The sequence below is a fragment of the Panthera onca genome, chromosome X (assembly GCF_046562875.1).
Source record: "Panthera onca isolate mPanOnc1 chromosome X, mPanOnc1 haplotype 2, whole genome shotgun sequence".
In the NCBI taxonomy this organism is placed as follows: domain Eukaryota; kingdom Metazoa; phylum Chordata; class Mammalia; order Carnivora; family Felidae; genus Panthera; species Panthera onca.
This window is the reverse complement of record NC_138357.1, coordinates 96,160,544-96,175,514: the sequence shown is the minus strand read 5'-3', so window position 1 is coordinate 96,175,514 and position 14,971 is coordinate 96,160,544. Positions and strand designations below refer to the sequence as shown.

The 14,971-nt window shown below is 49.1% G+C and overlaps 1 protein-coding gene and 1 long non-coding RNA gene across 3 annotated transcripts in view; one reads left to right on the top strand and one right to left on the bottom strand.

Annotated features, from left to right (window-relative positions):
- The window catches only part of SRPX (sushi repeat containing protein X-linked), a 111,537-nt gene extending 103,110 nt beyond the window's left edge, over positions 1 to 8,427 (bottom strand). For both annotated transcript variants that reach the window (XM_081793263.1, XM_081793264.1), the window contains exon 1: positions 8,207 to 8,427. In XM_081793263.1, the coding sequence (XP_081649389.1) occupies positions 8,207 to 8,294 (88 nt within the window). In that variant the 5' untranslated portion in view covers positions 8,295 to 8,427. The remainder of the gene's footprint in view (positions 1 to 8,206) is intronic.
- Positions 8,428 to 12,173: 3,746 nt separating this feature from the next.
- On the top strand, positions 12,174 to 14,243 carry LOC145714122 (uncharacterized). Its single transcript, XR_014136789.1, has 2 exons — positions 12,174 to 13,233; positions 13,472 to 14,243. It is a non-coding gene; the product is annotated as an uncharacterized LOC145714122 (long non-coding RNA).
- The last annotated feature ends 728 nt before the right edge of the window (positions 14,244 to 14,971 follow it).

Below are 14,971 nucleotides of genomic sequence, written 5' to 3'. Positions count from 1 at the left end.
CAAACCCCTTCAACTTACTGAGCCTCGGAGGCTCATCACTAAGACACAGGGAGTTGCATCTCGGGGCCCCACCAGTCTGAGATTCCACAGTTCCAGAGATCAGGTGGCCCACACCGGGGAGCCTAGATGTGGATGGGAAACTCCTCTGGGGATCTAGATAGAGCCTGGGACACTCAGCAGGGTCAAGACTGGCTAGAGGCGTTCTCCCTGGCAGATTTCATTCCACAGACCCACTGAGAGCTGCCGTGAGGACACAAAATGAACCAGAGAGCCCAGATCGGCTCACATGGCTGGAGGCCTCAGATCCATGAGTAACTAATGGGGAAACAGTATGATTCCACCCCTTGGAAAGCTGAATTAAAATCTAAGTGGAAACAGGATTTCAACACTGGATATTTAAAGGAATTAGAGCCTTTGTCTGACAAATGCTGAGTCAGTGGCAACAAGTCTGTCAGAGTTCCTATACGCCCCCACTTCCTCTCCACTCCACAAGGGGCCTGCCAAACCTTGGCTCAATCTTTGCCCTGTGGCCCTAATTTAACCAGTTTTTGTGAACATTCCTGGATCCCTGGAACTGGCAGGGCCATTCAGCTCAGCCACCCACACAGCAAATGGCAGGCCAGAGTCATCCATCAGTCAGAGGGTCCTGGGGTACAATTGGCATTGAAGAAATAAATGTTCATTAGGCACAACTAGGTAGACACTGCAAACAGCCAGTGACAGCAGGTGAAACGAGCTGCTGGTACACGTGACCCATCAACACGACAGGTCACTGTACGAGCAAGGCAGAAGAAATAGTGCAATGCTATTTCAAGGCCAAGGCAGAAAGTCGGCCCCCAATTCTATGTTTGGATTTGTCTAACTATTACTCACACACAAAAGTTTTAAAACCAATATACTCAATTTACAACCCCAAACCTCTGGGATAATCCAAGCCATTATGTCCAAACCCATTTATCTTCTCCCTGGGGAACAATGCATAAAGACGCATCCAGTATGAGCTAAGGATTACGGGTGAGTGAATCATGCCGCTCGGGAACGAGCACTCCAGAGGTTTCTGGGTCGAGGGCGCCATGCAAACCGTACAATCCAGGTGAAACCAATTATCATCTGGAAAACTTGGGAGCTTAGCAATGCCACCAGTGACCTTTCTCTTGCACAAGCTTTCCCCTTATATCTTTATCTGAAAATCCCACCCCTGGGGGCTCTCTGGAGTTTCTAAGTCTCCTGGAATAGTGTCCCAGGGTGATCTGAAATCCAAGAGCCTCAACAATTAACCATGCCCTGACTTGTTGCCTGTCCAGACAGGTCCTTGTTCAGGGCAGTGCAAATTTCCTCTGACATCTTGCTACCTTGCATTCCTTTTTCTTTGGGAATTATCATCTTGGAAATTCCAGTTAAATCCTGCAGGGATACTTGAAATAGAATGTTTAGGGGCGCCTGGGTGGCTCAGTCGGTGAAGCGGCCGACTTCGGCTCAGGTCATGATTTCGCGGTCCGTGAGTTCGAGCCCCACGTCGGGCTCTGTGCTGACAGCTCAGAGCCTGGAGCCTGTTTCGGATTCTGTGTGTCCCTCTCTCTGACCCTCCCCCGTTCATGCTCTGTCTCTCTCTGTCTCAAAAATAAATAAACGTTAAAAAAAATTAAAAAAAAATGTTTATTCTCTGTCACAATTATTTCAGTTCGTCAACCGATGCACAAATATTGACTAATGACCCTCCCTCAGGGCACAGATGCCGTGCAAAGTAAGGGGTACACCAAGCTGCCAGCCCAGCCCGAAATACAACTACAATCGATGATTACACCCGCTTTGTTTGGTGTTGCTTTTTAAACAAGAAGAATGAGAAACTGCACCACTGGTTACAACTCGAGACTCCCCCCTCCCCCACCCGCTTATTGGTTCAATCGTAGTTCCCCTGCTCCGGCAATTTCGTCTTACTTTGTATGTGGATCTGTGTGCCCATTGAGGCACATCTCACAGAAGTCGCGAAGATGACCTAGTGAAGAGTGGTTCGGAATTGGGATAAGGACCTTCTCCCCAGAAAAAAAAACACCCATGCAGATTTTTGTTTCCAATTTCCAAGTGTTCTTAGAGAAGCCCACAGGCAACCTCCATTAACCTTCCTTGGGCCTGCAGTGCCACTGTCCCTGGCATCAGCCATCTAACTGCGTTGCCGCCCTCTGAGCTACCAGGACCCGTTGACCCACCTGTGCTACAACGTTTACCCTGCCCCCCGCCCCCATAGATAACTCAGTGTCTATTTCTCCAGAAGACAGAAAGCTGTAAGAGAAGGAATTCCCTACCTTCTTTGCCCTATCGTCCCAAGCACTCCATCATTCAGTGTCCACTTTAAAAAGTAAGTATCGGGGTACTTGGGTGGCTCAGTTAGTTAAGTGTCCCATTCTGGTTTCGGCTGGGTCACAATCTCATGGTTTTGTGGGTTCGAGCCCCACGCTGGGCTTCGCGCTGACAGCGCAGACCCTGCCTGGGCTTCTCTGTCTCCCTCTCTCTCTACCCCTGCCCCACTCGCACTCTCTCTCTTTCAAAATAAATATATAAACTTTTTTAAAAAGCTTTAAAAATAAATTAAATAAATAAAAAGTCGGTCTCTGGGTAGAGCCCAGGTTTCATTAGAAAAGGGAACAATTGATTCCATTTCAGATCTACATTCAAACATCCAAGAGAAAAGTTCAGGCTTAACAGACTCCCATAAACAATGGCCCAAAAACGCTGACAGTCAAGAAATCACACAATGGTGAACTAAGGGGCTGGCTTGAGAAACTCCCCAGGACCTGGAGCCCATTCACACTGCTATGCTGAAAGTTAATCTTTAACCTGGGTATTAATCATAACTTGGCTGCCACAATTTCGTACTATGTTATAGCCTGGCAAAAGTAACCTTCCTCTGTATAAACTCAATCTTCCCCTTCAATTACCCATTTTAGTTGCGTTCTCTGAAAGGGGAACTGATGTAGCACACATATTCCTTTACTAAGGAAACCATTCAACCACTTTGGAAGGGGCTGTAGCAAAGTGGCCAACAAAAATAATAAATGTACGCTCCAGCTTGTGGCTGCAGTAAGTCTCTTGCCTTACAGCCCCCAACAGAGAAGGTTATTGCTTAAACAGAGGGTGTTCATGGATTTAAAAGCAACCTCTATGGCCAGCAAGCCACAGTCCCTACGCATGCAGATTCACGGTGGCACAAAGCCCTGTTTACCTGCGCACATTTCACTCAGCCCCTTTCTCTCCAATGGCCCATCAGCCAAATTATAGGGCTATTAACTCCATAAGCGCAAATAGCCACTTGGCTCAAGGGGCTCGGCTAGGCACCATGGGAAATGAAAAGAAAGACATAAGTCAGCGTACGGCATGTGTCACAAACACTACAAGAGAAACATGAAGCGCCGTGGGTGTTTAAAGGAAGGCAGAAGCTTCCCATTCAAGGGACCACGTGAAAGTTTCAACCAAGAGACGAAGTCATGGGAGGGTGGGCAGAATTTGAGCAGACAGGTGGCTGGGCGGCAGAGGGGCGCAGGAAGCATCCCAGGTGCAGGAAATAGTAATCGTCAAGAGGAGGAAAAATGTGAGTCAAGCTCTGCAAAAACAGGTAGTGTATTTTGGCCACATTTTAGGAAACCAGGGGAGAAAGACTGAAAACTTGGACTGGAAGCAAATGTACACTCCCCTGCAAACAGTTGAGAACTTTCTAGGTAACTTGAGAGAGGACAGGGAGCTGCTGCTCTAGGTTTCTGAGTAGGAGAGTAACGTGATAAAAGTGAAGTTGTACTTTAAAAGACCAGTATCTGGGGGCGCCCGGGTGGCTCAGTCAGTGAAGTGTCCAACTTTGGCTCAAGTCATGATCTCACAGCTTGTGAGTTCGAGCCCCGCATTGGGCTCTGTGCTGACCGCTCAGAGCCTGGAGCCTGTTTTGGATTGTGTCTCCCTCTCTTTCTGCCCACCCCCCACTCATGCTTGCTCTCTCTCTCTCTCTCTCTCCAAAAATAAATATTAAAAAATTTTTAAAATAAATAAACAGTATCTGGCCATGAGTTAGAATGAGAGAGACTAAAAGTGAGAATGTTCTAGGAATCCTTGAAAAGAGAGGGACTCTATTTCAATTGTGGTGTGAGGGCTGATGAGGTTGGAGCGTTTCAAGACAGCGCTTTGATGGGGCGCCTGGGTGGCCCAGTCGGTTAAGCGTCCGACTTCGGCTCAGGTCATGATCTCACAGTCTGTGAGCTCGAGCCCCGCATCGGGCTCTGTGCTGACAGCTCAGAGCCTGGAGCCTGCTTCGGATTCTGTGTCTCCCTCTCTCTCTGCCCCTCCCCTGCTCATGCTCTGTCTCTGTCTCAAAAATAAATAAAAACATTAAAAAAAAAAAAAAGACACTGCTTTGAAGGATGGTTTCTGGTGTCTGTCAGTGCACACATCTGTGAAAGGAGAAGCAGTAACACCAATACACTGGACTGGAAGTATTCTCGGTGAAGAAAATGCTAGATGAGAATGTCCTGCTCTCTCCAGCATTCCCCCTTTCCTCCCCCCTTTTTAATGAAGAGGAATTCCGTCAGCTCCTTACACGTTTTAACCCCAAATAGAAATTTCCAGCTTAGGCTGTTCCTGGAGAGACTTTAACTGTATGGCCTGAGCCAGGTATTCAGTTCCTAATACTTATCTCCAAGTGCGGCACTTTTGGAGGACTGCTTCGGCTGACGTGGTCTGCTTGGGCTTCTAGCAAACCTCATCCGGTTTTCCTGACCGGTGAAACCACACTACTTGGCCAGGTTTTCTCCAGGTGTAAGGTTCACGGAGCCTTAGTCCCCACCGGTGCTCAGTCTCCAACTTCAGCCCTCCTTGCAGGAGGAGGTGGAGGGAACCTCCAAACTCTCAGGTGTAAATGAGGTCGCAACAGTTGGTTTAAGCGCAGAATAAAAACGGAAACGCAAATCAAAACCACAATGAGCTATTACCTCACACCTGTTAGAATAGCTATCATCAACAAGACAAGAAACAACAAGTGTCGGCCAGGATGTGGAGAAAAGGGAACCCTCTCGCACTGTTGGCAAGAATGTAAATTGGTGCAGCCCCTGTGGAAAACAGCATGGCGGTCCCTCAAAAAACTCAAAATAGAACTACCCTATGATCCAGCACTCGCTTCTGGGTATTTACCCAAAGAAAATGAAAACACTAATTCAAAAAGATATCTGCACCCACATGTCTATTGCAGCAATATTTACAACAGCCAAGATATGGAAGCAACCCAGGTGCCCACCGATAGATGAATGGATAAAAAGGATGTGGTGTATGTATATATATACAAGGCAATACTATTCAACTATAAAAAAGAATAGAATCTTGCCATACTCATTTGGCAACATGGAACCTTGAGGACATTACGCTAAGTGAAATAAGTCAGACAGAAAGACAAATCACCATACGATCTCACTTACATGTAGAATCTAAAAAACAAAACAAACAAAAAAACCCAAGCTCACAGAAAATAGATTGGTGGTTGCAAAACTGGGGTGGGGGGGATATGGAGGGTGGGCAAAATGGGCCAAAAGGGTCAAAAGTTACAAACTTCCAGTTAGAAAAAAATGTGTCTTGGGGATATAATATAAAGCATGGTGATTACAGTTACAAATACAGTATTGCATATTTGAAAGTTACTCGGAGAGTAAACCTCACAAGTCTTCATCAAGAGGAAAAAAACCTGTAAGTACATATGGTGACTGATGGTACTAGATTTCTGGTGCTGATCATTTCACAATATAAATAAATAGCAAGTCATTAGGATATATGCCTGAAACATAATGTTACATGTCAATTATACCTCAAAAAAAACAACAAAAGAACAGAATAAAAACTCCTCCTGTAGGCATACAAACACAGACAACATTGCTATGAACTTTCTATAGATTTCGTGAGGATTTTTATAGACACTGTCTGCTAGGCTACAAAGAATGAATCAAGGGCACCTGGGTGGCTCAGTCGGTTGAGCGTCCGACTTCGGCTCAGGTCATGATCTCACGGTCCGTGAGTTCAAGCCCCGCGTCGGGCTCTGGGCTGACGGCTCAGAGCCTGGAGCCTGCTTCGGATTCTGTGTCTCCCTCTCTCTCTGACCCTCCCCCGTTCATGCTCTGTCTCTCTCTGTCTCAAAAATAAATAAACGTTAAAAAAAAATATTAAAGAATGAATCAGATGGCCAGGAAAGCTGCAAATTCAAAAATGGAAGAACTCCAGAGACCTTCTAGGAGTCAGAATGGGAATGATTTACTCTCACTCTGACAGATTGCTGTTAAACCTCAGGCAGTTATATAATGGAGGGGGGTGGTGATGGGGCCCTTCATCCCCATCTCCCTCTTTCAGAGGTTCCTGATTCCAGGCCTTTCACCTTCTCTCACTGGAGACATAATCCACTTGCCTCCGGGAGTGCCTCTGAAATGATCTGCAACACTTCTCTGTCACCCAGCACTCAGGGTGACCTCAGCTGACATCATTTGCCTGGGGACCCACTGGCCTAGAAAGTCTCCCCTCCCCAGCCTTCCCAAACCTGTGATTTGGACTCCTTTGGATTCAACAGCCCCAGCAGGGCACATTTCCTGAGAGACCCCACCGAGAGGTGCCAAATTGGGGGCAGCCTCCTGGCTGGCAGAGAGAGCCAAGCTAGCCAGGGGGCAGTTCTCCAAAGACAGAAAGGAGTACCCAAACTGGCAAACCCATGATTCTGTGCATGGCTGGGCCCTGGCAGCAGGCTACGCTATATAAGGGTAGAAGCTGGGAGAACGGAGAGCAGAGGGAGGTCAGATGGAAAAAGAGAAGAGGCCCCTTGGCTGCGAAAGGCTCCAGGAGCAGATGTACAGGCAGCTCAGAGACACCTCTCGCTTCAGCGGGAAGGGCTGCCTGTAGATACTCAACTTCTCCTCTGCTCCCTGTCCAGTATTGACCTCCCCTTCTCCTCTAGGTTCATTTTAACCCAACTCCAACTCCCGATAAAGCGGAGTGGGGGCCATGGGAATGGCACTTGCCTGGGGCCGAGGATTACGTCTCCTTTCGACTTTGCCCTGAATCAGTTTCTACCAACCAAACAGCTTAAAACTTACTAGAGACCGCTCAAAACACAAATGTTCCTGCTTATCACTTTATACATTTGTTTGATTCCCTCAATCATTTGGGGATGTGCGGAGTATTTCCAGCAACCATCCCTACATCTCCCAAGCACACTATCTGGGCACCCTCCACCGCCTCTCCCTCCCCCCCAGTCTGTCACCCAGAACTTGGTAGGTTCATTCCTCAGACCACGGATTTAAACTGCCCACAGCGTCGAACGCAAAGCCAAATGTTTGCACGCCCTAAAGCCCATGTCACCCACTTTCCCATCAGCACTAAATTAAAATGCGCCCCTGGATTTCTTCTCCCTTCCAGGGACACAGGGGTGCGCCCATGTTGCCCCGCTCCCCCGAGGCTCTCAGCTAACCTAAGACTCCCAGAGGAGGGAGTCAGCTGAAGCTTTTTAGAAGGACATCGCCAAAGGTTTTAGGTGGTTTTTAACACCAAGAGAGTCTTAATAAACACCAGGGGGCCCCTTAGATGCTAGAGACCACGCCCCCCAGCAACAAGAAGCCACACCCCCTGCCTCGCAGAGCCGCGCGTGTGCCGTCCAGTTTCCCTGGGGCTAACTGAGCGCATGCCACAAGTCACCACTCTCAGCTGGCACCTCTCTCCCAGAGGCGCAGACTTTCTCGGAATCCCCAGCAGGGGGGGTTGGGGGGTGCGGGAGAGGCCCCGCCTGTGCGGTCCACAAGAGCCGCTCTCCCGTGGCTCGTGCCCTGCAGCCCCAGGGGTGGCCCGGGACCTCCGGTGGGAGCGGGTAGGGGCGCCTTCCAGGACCAGCTGCCGGCCCCCTGGGCCTCAGCCGCGCGCCACGGCGTGACAGGCACAACTCCAGGTGGTGAGAAAGCAGCCCGCCGCCAAACTTCCCTCCGTGGCCTCGGGCGCCAACGCGGGTTGGCCCGGGGCCCCTGGAAGCCCAGACGCGGAGGGTCCGCGGCGCCGGGCGGGAGGGGGCTGACGGCCGGCTCTCCCCTCCCGGCGCCCAGAGGCGAGTCCGCCGCGCGCCGCCCACCCCTCCCCGGGGCCGCCGCAGCCGAGTCCGGGGCAGACAAAAGGCGCCCCGCCGGGGAGGCTGCCCCGCCTCCGGCCCTACCTGGGAAGGCGCGGCTCGGCGGGACCCGCAGCAGCAGCAGCAGCGGCAGCAGCGGCAGCAGCGCGGCCCGGAGTGCGGAGCTCCCCATGGCGCGCCGGCACTTCGCTCGGCTCCCTGCGCTGCGCTGCGCGCTTCCAAGGGGGCGGAGGAGACGGACGCAGCCGAGGGGCTGCGCGGCGAGCGGGCGAAGCCGTGCTGGAAAACTCCTCCTCTCGCCGCTATCCCTCCCTCTCTCCCTCCCGCCTGGGGCCTGCCCTCCTCCCTCCTCCTCCCCGGGACGCTGGCGCGGTCCGGGGCTCCGACCCAGCCCCTCCTTTGGTGCCAGCGCTTCTTCTGGAATCGGGACTGGCCCCCCAGGGCCAGAGAGCGCCAGGGGCGTGCCCTAGGACACCAGATGATCCCGAATATTTTCCTGCTCTCCGATTCCGCTCACCCCGACTACGCACACTGGTGCCCAGCCGCCTCCCAGATCCTGGGCCCCCACACTGTTATCTGTGCAGAGAGCTGCGTGAGTCACACAGAAAGAGGGGGCAACCGATCGGGTCCACGTTGGCCGCTGCCGCCCGTTATTAACGGCCACATTCGCATGAGCACGTCTCAAGTTCGGTATATTATGCCCATTTTACCCAAGAAGACACCAATGCTTGGAAACTTGCCCAGTTCACCCTTATGGGCAGAGAAGGGATTTGAACTTAGGTGTGCTGTTCTGCCGGCATCAAGGTCCACACTACAGCGTTTCTGTTTCTCTTTTGTAAGGGAATGAATCAAGGGCTGGACTGGGTGCCAGCTGCACTGCGGTTTGGAATGAATGGGGCTTGAGGTTCTCTTTCCAGGGTCGGCTGATGGACAAGCGCAAGGCACAGAAAGTTCCCTGTCTCACTCCCAGTCTTGGGGAATCCAGCTGTTGTAGTTTTCTGCAACCAGAGTTCCCCATTTCCTGGGCTGTTCTCTACCACCTCCAAGGACACCAGGACCAGCCTGAAACCTCCACCCTGTGGCCTGGCATCAGGATAGGGTTTCTAGGCTGCCTGCAGTACGGATCTGGTTTCTTCTTACAGGCTTTCCCCCAATTTTTTTTGTTTTTTGTTTTTTTGTAAACCCACAAGGCAGCACCTCGCTCCTTTCCTGCCCCCAAAGAGATCTTAGCTAAGGCAAATTCTGATCAGGGCTGCTGTGTCAGGTTGTGCACTGTACAAAGGTGCCTGGAGGCAGGGGCAAGTGGGAGCCCAAATCCAGCCACCTTTGGGGCAGGGAGCTCTGTGCCTTGGCAAGGGCCACATACATGGTAGAAGGGAACTTTCTCCTCGCCACAAGCAGTCTGATCCACCAGGTAGACTAAGGGCCCTGGGAACATCCATCCAGAAGGTTTTTGAATTCTTTTATCTAGAGGCAAGCCCATTTCCCAATTTTCACAAAAGCTCCTGCCTTGAACTTCCATCTTATCTTTTCTAGGGCTGGGTGGGGGGCGGGGGGGGGGGTTCTGCATCTGTGGGTTTCTCCACTGCTGCTCCCTTCCCAAGGAGCCAACAACCCTTCAATAACCACGCCCCCACCAGTCACAAGAAAATGAGGGACATCAGCCTCATCTGTAGCCTCCATCAGACCAGTCTCTCCACCCACAAGAAGTGGGGGGGGGGGGGGGGGGCAGTGAGCTTCATGAAAATACCATGTCAGGACTGGCTCCCAGACCGATGAAACTAGAATCTTTAGGGATGTGGCCTGGAGTTTGACCAGATGCATATTTTTAAAAAATTTTTAAAGTTTATTTATTTTGAGAGAGCGAGAGCACGGGTGGGGTAGAGGCAGAGAGAGAGAGGGAGGGAGAGAGAATTCCAAGAAGGCTCCATGCTGTCAGTGCAGACCCCCACACAGGACTCGAACCCATGAACCGTGAGATCACGACCTGAGCCAAGATCAAGAGTCAGATGCTTAACCCACTAAGCCACCCAGGCACCCCTGAGCAGATGCATATTTTTGTTCCCCTGTGCTCAGTGGGGCAGGTTTTAGAATGAGCTAAATTCCAGGCCAGCATCTCAACCTAGGCACTATTGACATTTGGGGCTGGATACTACTTTGTTGAGGAGAGTAGCCGTCTGTGCATTGAAGGATGTTTAGCAGTATTCCTGGCCTCTGTGCACCAGACTCCAGTAAAACACCTCATTTTCCAAGTCGTGACAACCAAAAAATGCCAGGCGTGGTCAAATATCTCCTTGGGGAATGTTTGCCCCCAGTGGAGAACAACTGTTCTAGGCTCATGAGCACAAGTGAATGCACACCCCAGATTCCAGTTAGTTTGTCCAGTGGCCTTCCTTTTCTAGATCACCTCTGAAGCAAGCTCTCCTCATAAAAACTAGCAATTCTATTCTATCACGGGGCTGAGAAGGAACACGTGGCTCTCTCCTAGCCCCTGAGTCTGGCTGAATTAGACGAAATACCACTCTTGATGTTATACACTCTTTGTTAAACACTCCGTGCTATGCACTCTTTGCGTGAATAACACTAACCAAAATAAGTCAGTCAGAGAAAGACAGATACCATATGATTTCACTCATACGTGGAATTTAAGAAACAAAGCAGACGAACAAAGGAAAAAAGACAGACCGAAAAACAGACTCTGAACTACAGAGAACAGATGGTTACAGATGCGGGGATGAGGGGTGAAAAAAACGAAGGGTGAGCACCGAGTAATGCAGACAAGTGTTGAATCACTCTGTTGTACACCTGAAATTAATGTAACACTGTATGTTAACTGTAATAAAATTAAAATTAAAAATAAAATGTTATACCAAGTTTTTTATGGTAAAAAAAAAGTTTTTCTCTCTGCTACCTTAAAGAAAATTCCAATCAGATTTTATTATTATTGCTATTACTCTTATTATTTTTTTAAGTAGGCTCCACACCCTTGAACCCACAACTGGGAAAGCCAGAGTCACATAATCTACTGACTGAGCCACGTGCCCCATTACTATTACTATTATTCCAGGTCTCTCTCGGATAGAAGGGATGAAGGCAGAGGAAGGGGAGGAAGAGAGGTTATCAGTTTATCCCACAGTATCTTGCTAGACAATGGGAGGGTTACGTAGATTCATAGATCTGTCTAACACCTGAACCCAGAAGATGGGGTAATAAGTTGATGGAAACAGGAAGAGAAGTCACTCAGGGGGAGCCCCAGAGCTGTGATCTCATTCCTGTCCTGCTGGACGTAACTATTAACGAGTTGAAAAAAAGACGCTGTTGGCGTGAGACAGCAAGCTAGGCAGGCGAGAAGAAGGTTCCAAACATCTCTCCAGGCAGCAATGCTGTACGGACTCTGAATGGTAAGTAGATCGTTCTACATTAGATCTCAAAAACCAAGCACACAGATAGAGAGGAGGGGAGAGTGGCTTCCCACTTGGTGCTGTGAGAGCCCAACCTCTATGCCATGTTGAGGAGGAGGTTGGCTTAAACACCACAGTCTTATCCCGAGTCAGAGCAGAATGACCCACTGTGCAGAGGAAGGAGGAGGCTTCCCGGGATTCACCCCCAATTTCTGCCTTGAGCTTGTCAAGTTAGAAACGACACTGAAGGAGGACCTGACAGCCACCTACCTGCTGCAGGAGACAGATTTCCTGAGGACGTCAGTCAAGGCCCTTCCATCCCCGTGCCCCGGCCACATTCCCACACCTCCTCATTCTCCTCCCCCTTCAAACCAGTTCTTCTCTTTCAGAGTTAAGGGCCTGAAGTTTGAGGGGAAAGTTGGTGGCTCGCTGTACCTTGGGAAATGGATTGGCGTTTCTCAAAGTCAAGGAGCCACTCCAAAGTGATGCAGCCTAAATCAATGCTTCTCAAACTATCTGTAGTAAGGGACTATTATGTTTAATTTTTTAAAAATGTTTATCAATTTTTGATAGAGAGAACACAAGTGGGGGAGGAGAAGAGAGAGAGACAGAAAGACAAAACCTGAAGCAGGCTCCAGGCTCTGAGCTGTCAGCACAGAGCCTGATGCGGGGCTCGAACCCACAGACGGTGAGATCGTGACCTGAGCCGAAGTCGGATGCCCAACCGACTGAGCCACCCGGGCGCCCCATGAGGGACTATTATTTTAAAATTTCCAATCCATCATTGGCCAATGCTTTTATAAAATCAATAAACATGACTCACTAGAAAAAAAAATGAAAAAAAAAAAAAAAAACAGAGAGAGAGAGAGGGAGGGCAGCACAGCTCTGGGGCTATACTGTGAGTGGCAGAGATATAGTGGATTTAGCCTTTTTAAAAAAGTTTATTCATTTTGAGAGAGAGAGAGAGAGAGCACACGAGCAAGCCTGAGTTGGGGGAGGGGCAGAGGGAGAGAGAGAATCCCAAGCAGGCTCCATGCTGTCAGCACAGAACCTGACTCGGGGCTCAATCTCATAACCATGATATCATGATCTGAGCTGAAATCAAGAGTCGGACACCCCACTGACTGAGCCATCGAGGGTGCCCCATGGATTAGCTTTTTAATACTGTTGCCATACGAACCACAGACGATAGTAGACTGCAGGTTTCTGGGAACTCAAGACAAGGACAAGGAAATTTGACCTCAGTCTATTGGAATCATGCTAAAGGAATGGCAGAGAGATAGGGTGCGTTGGGCTGGAACTTTTGCTGATAGGATAGGTATGTATCAAATATCCAGATCTGAGAGGGTTAAGGTAAGAATGCTTGAGATCAAGATCAAAAAGCTAAGGCCAGTCCAAGAATAGTATCTGTTTACAATCCCCTGGCTTAAAGAGATTTCTTCCTTAAGATAAATATTCAGAATGAAACAATACAAGCTCTAGGGTATGAAAAATGTCCCCAGCGTAAGGGAAAGGGAATATTTTTGCTCTAAAGATTCAAAGGAAATCACCTCTTTTATAAAAATAATAAGCTACAAAAAAGGAAAAGCAATTTTAGAAAATATCTATTTGGCATATTCAGTAACAGATTCAAGGAAAATGCTTTTATAAAGTAGGAACAGGAGGTCATACCGAGAATTGAGAAATAAAAAAACGCAGAGCTTTAAAAAGGTAATTAACGGGGCGCCTGGGTGGCGCAGTCGGTTAAGCGTCCGACTTCAGCCAGGTCACGATCTCGCGGTCCGTGAGTTTGAGCCCCGCGTCAGGCTCTGGGCTGATGGCTCGGAGCCTGGAGCCTGTTTCCGATTCTGTGTCTCCCTCTCTCTCTGCCCCTCCCCCGTTCATGCTCTGTCTCTCTCTGTCCCAAAAATAAAAAAATTTAAAAAAAAATAAATAAATAAATAAAAAGGTAATTAACGGCTTTCAGTTTCAATTGCCACGTGCTTGGAAGTCATCATTCCTGTCTTGGCAACCAGAAAAGGCTGGGCAAGCAGGAAAATCAGTGCCTTTTCTCGGATCCAACAAAGAAGGGCATTTTCAAGGGCAAATCGTCACCCGTCACTAACTACCCTGAAAGACAGGCATATTCAGACAGTCACAGTGGAGATCGGCTTGCCTGGAGCAGAAAACACCAGGACCCATACATTGGTAGGAACACATAAATGGCCATCTAGAAAAATTGCCAGGAGCTGAGTGTGGACAATTAGGAGCATAAGAAACTCCTGGGGCTGAGCCACGGCAGAAACTCCCACACTGCTGTGGGCTTTACCTCCAAGAACCCTACCAGGTTTTCACGATGAAGGTCCAAGAGAGACCCCACCTGCTCTGGCAGGGGGAGGGGAAGAATAATCATGCTGAAATATACTCAGAGACCTCTCTGCACAAATGGGCCTCTCTGTGAGGGGAAGGACTTTACCAAAGCCTTATCTCACCTCAGGGAAGGGCATTTCCCTCACTTGTCTTGATGATTGATTCCCAGAAAAACATCATTTGGGGAACTGCCCATGTGGTTTTGGAGGGGACCTGCCAACCACAGCCACTCCAAGTCTTGGTCATAGGTGTGGTTACAGGAATCAGGTTGGGTCAATGATAGAACTTTATTCCTGAGACACCGTCATTAGAGAGGTAAGCACGGGTCCCAGGCAGGCCAATCAGGCTTGCCCCCCAAATTTTAAAACAAAGAGGCACGGTATGAATGTGACCTAGGAAATGCTAGCTTTGAGTGGGGCTCAGAACGAGAAAAGATGCCACTGTGCAAGCTGGCCCTGGAGCGGGTCAAGGTGGCACTCAAGGTGTCAGTGGCAGATAGGGATGTATGTTGAAGTCTTTGGCAAGCTCCTATAGGTGAAGCAAAACCTGACCCTTCAAATTTTGTGGTAAATCCCTGCCACCTTTTCTTGATTACTACTCTCCTTTCTAGAAACAATTCTGGCCTGCCACTGGGCATTATTAGAGACTGAATCCCTGACCATGGGTCACCAAGTTACCATGTAGTCTGAGCTGCCTGTCTTCAACTGAGTGTTGTCCAATGCCAAGCCATACAGTTGGGTGTGCAGAGCATCAGTCTATCATCAAATGGAAGTGATATATAGTGAAATTAGTTTGCAAGCATAATTTGTTCCAGAAACATGTTTGTAATCCAAAGCACTCACATATCAAAGCGAATTTTAAGAACCATCGGCTCAATTTTGATCATGTGACGTTTGGTGTATTACAAGACATCGCTTGTTTATCAAATTAAAACGTATTAGAAATGTTTGCTCGTCTTGTGGGACACTCACAGAACAAGTTACAATCCAAGGTTTTACTGTATACGTAGTCAGGCTCGGGCAGGCCCCCAAAGTAGAAGTAAGTTGAATTAGGAAGTGGCCCAAATGCCCATGGCACCTCCTTTTGCTACGTTACCTTC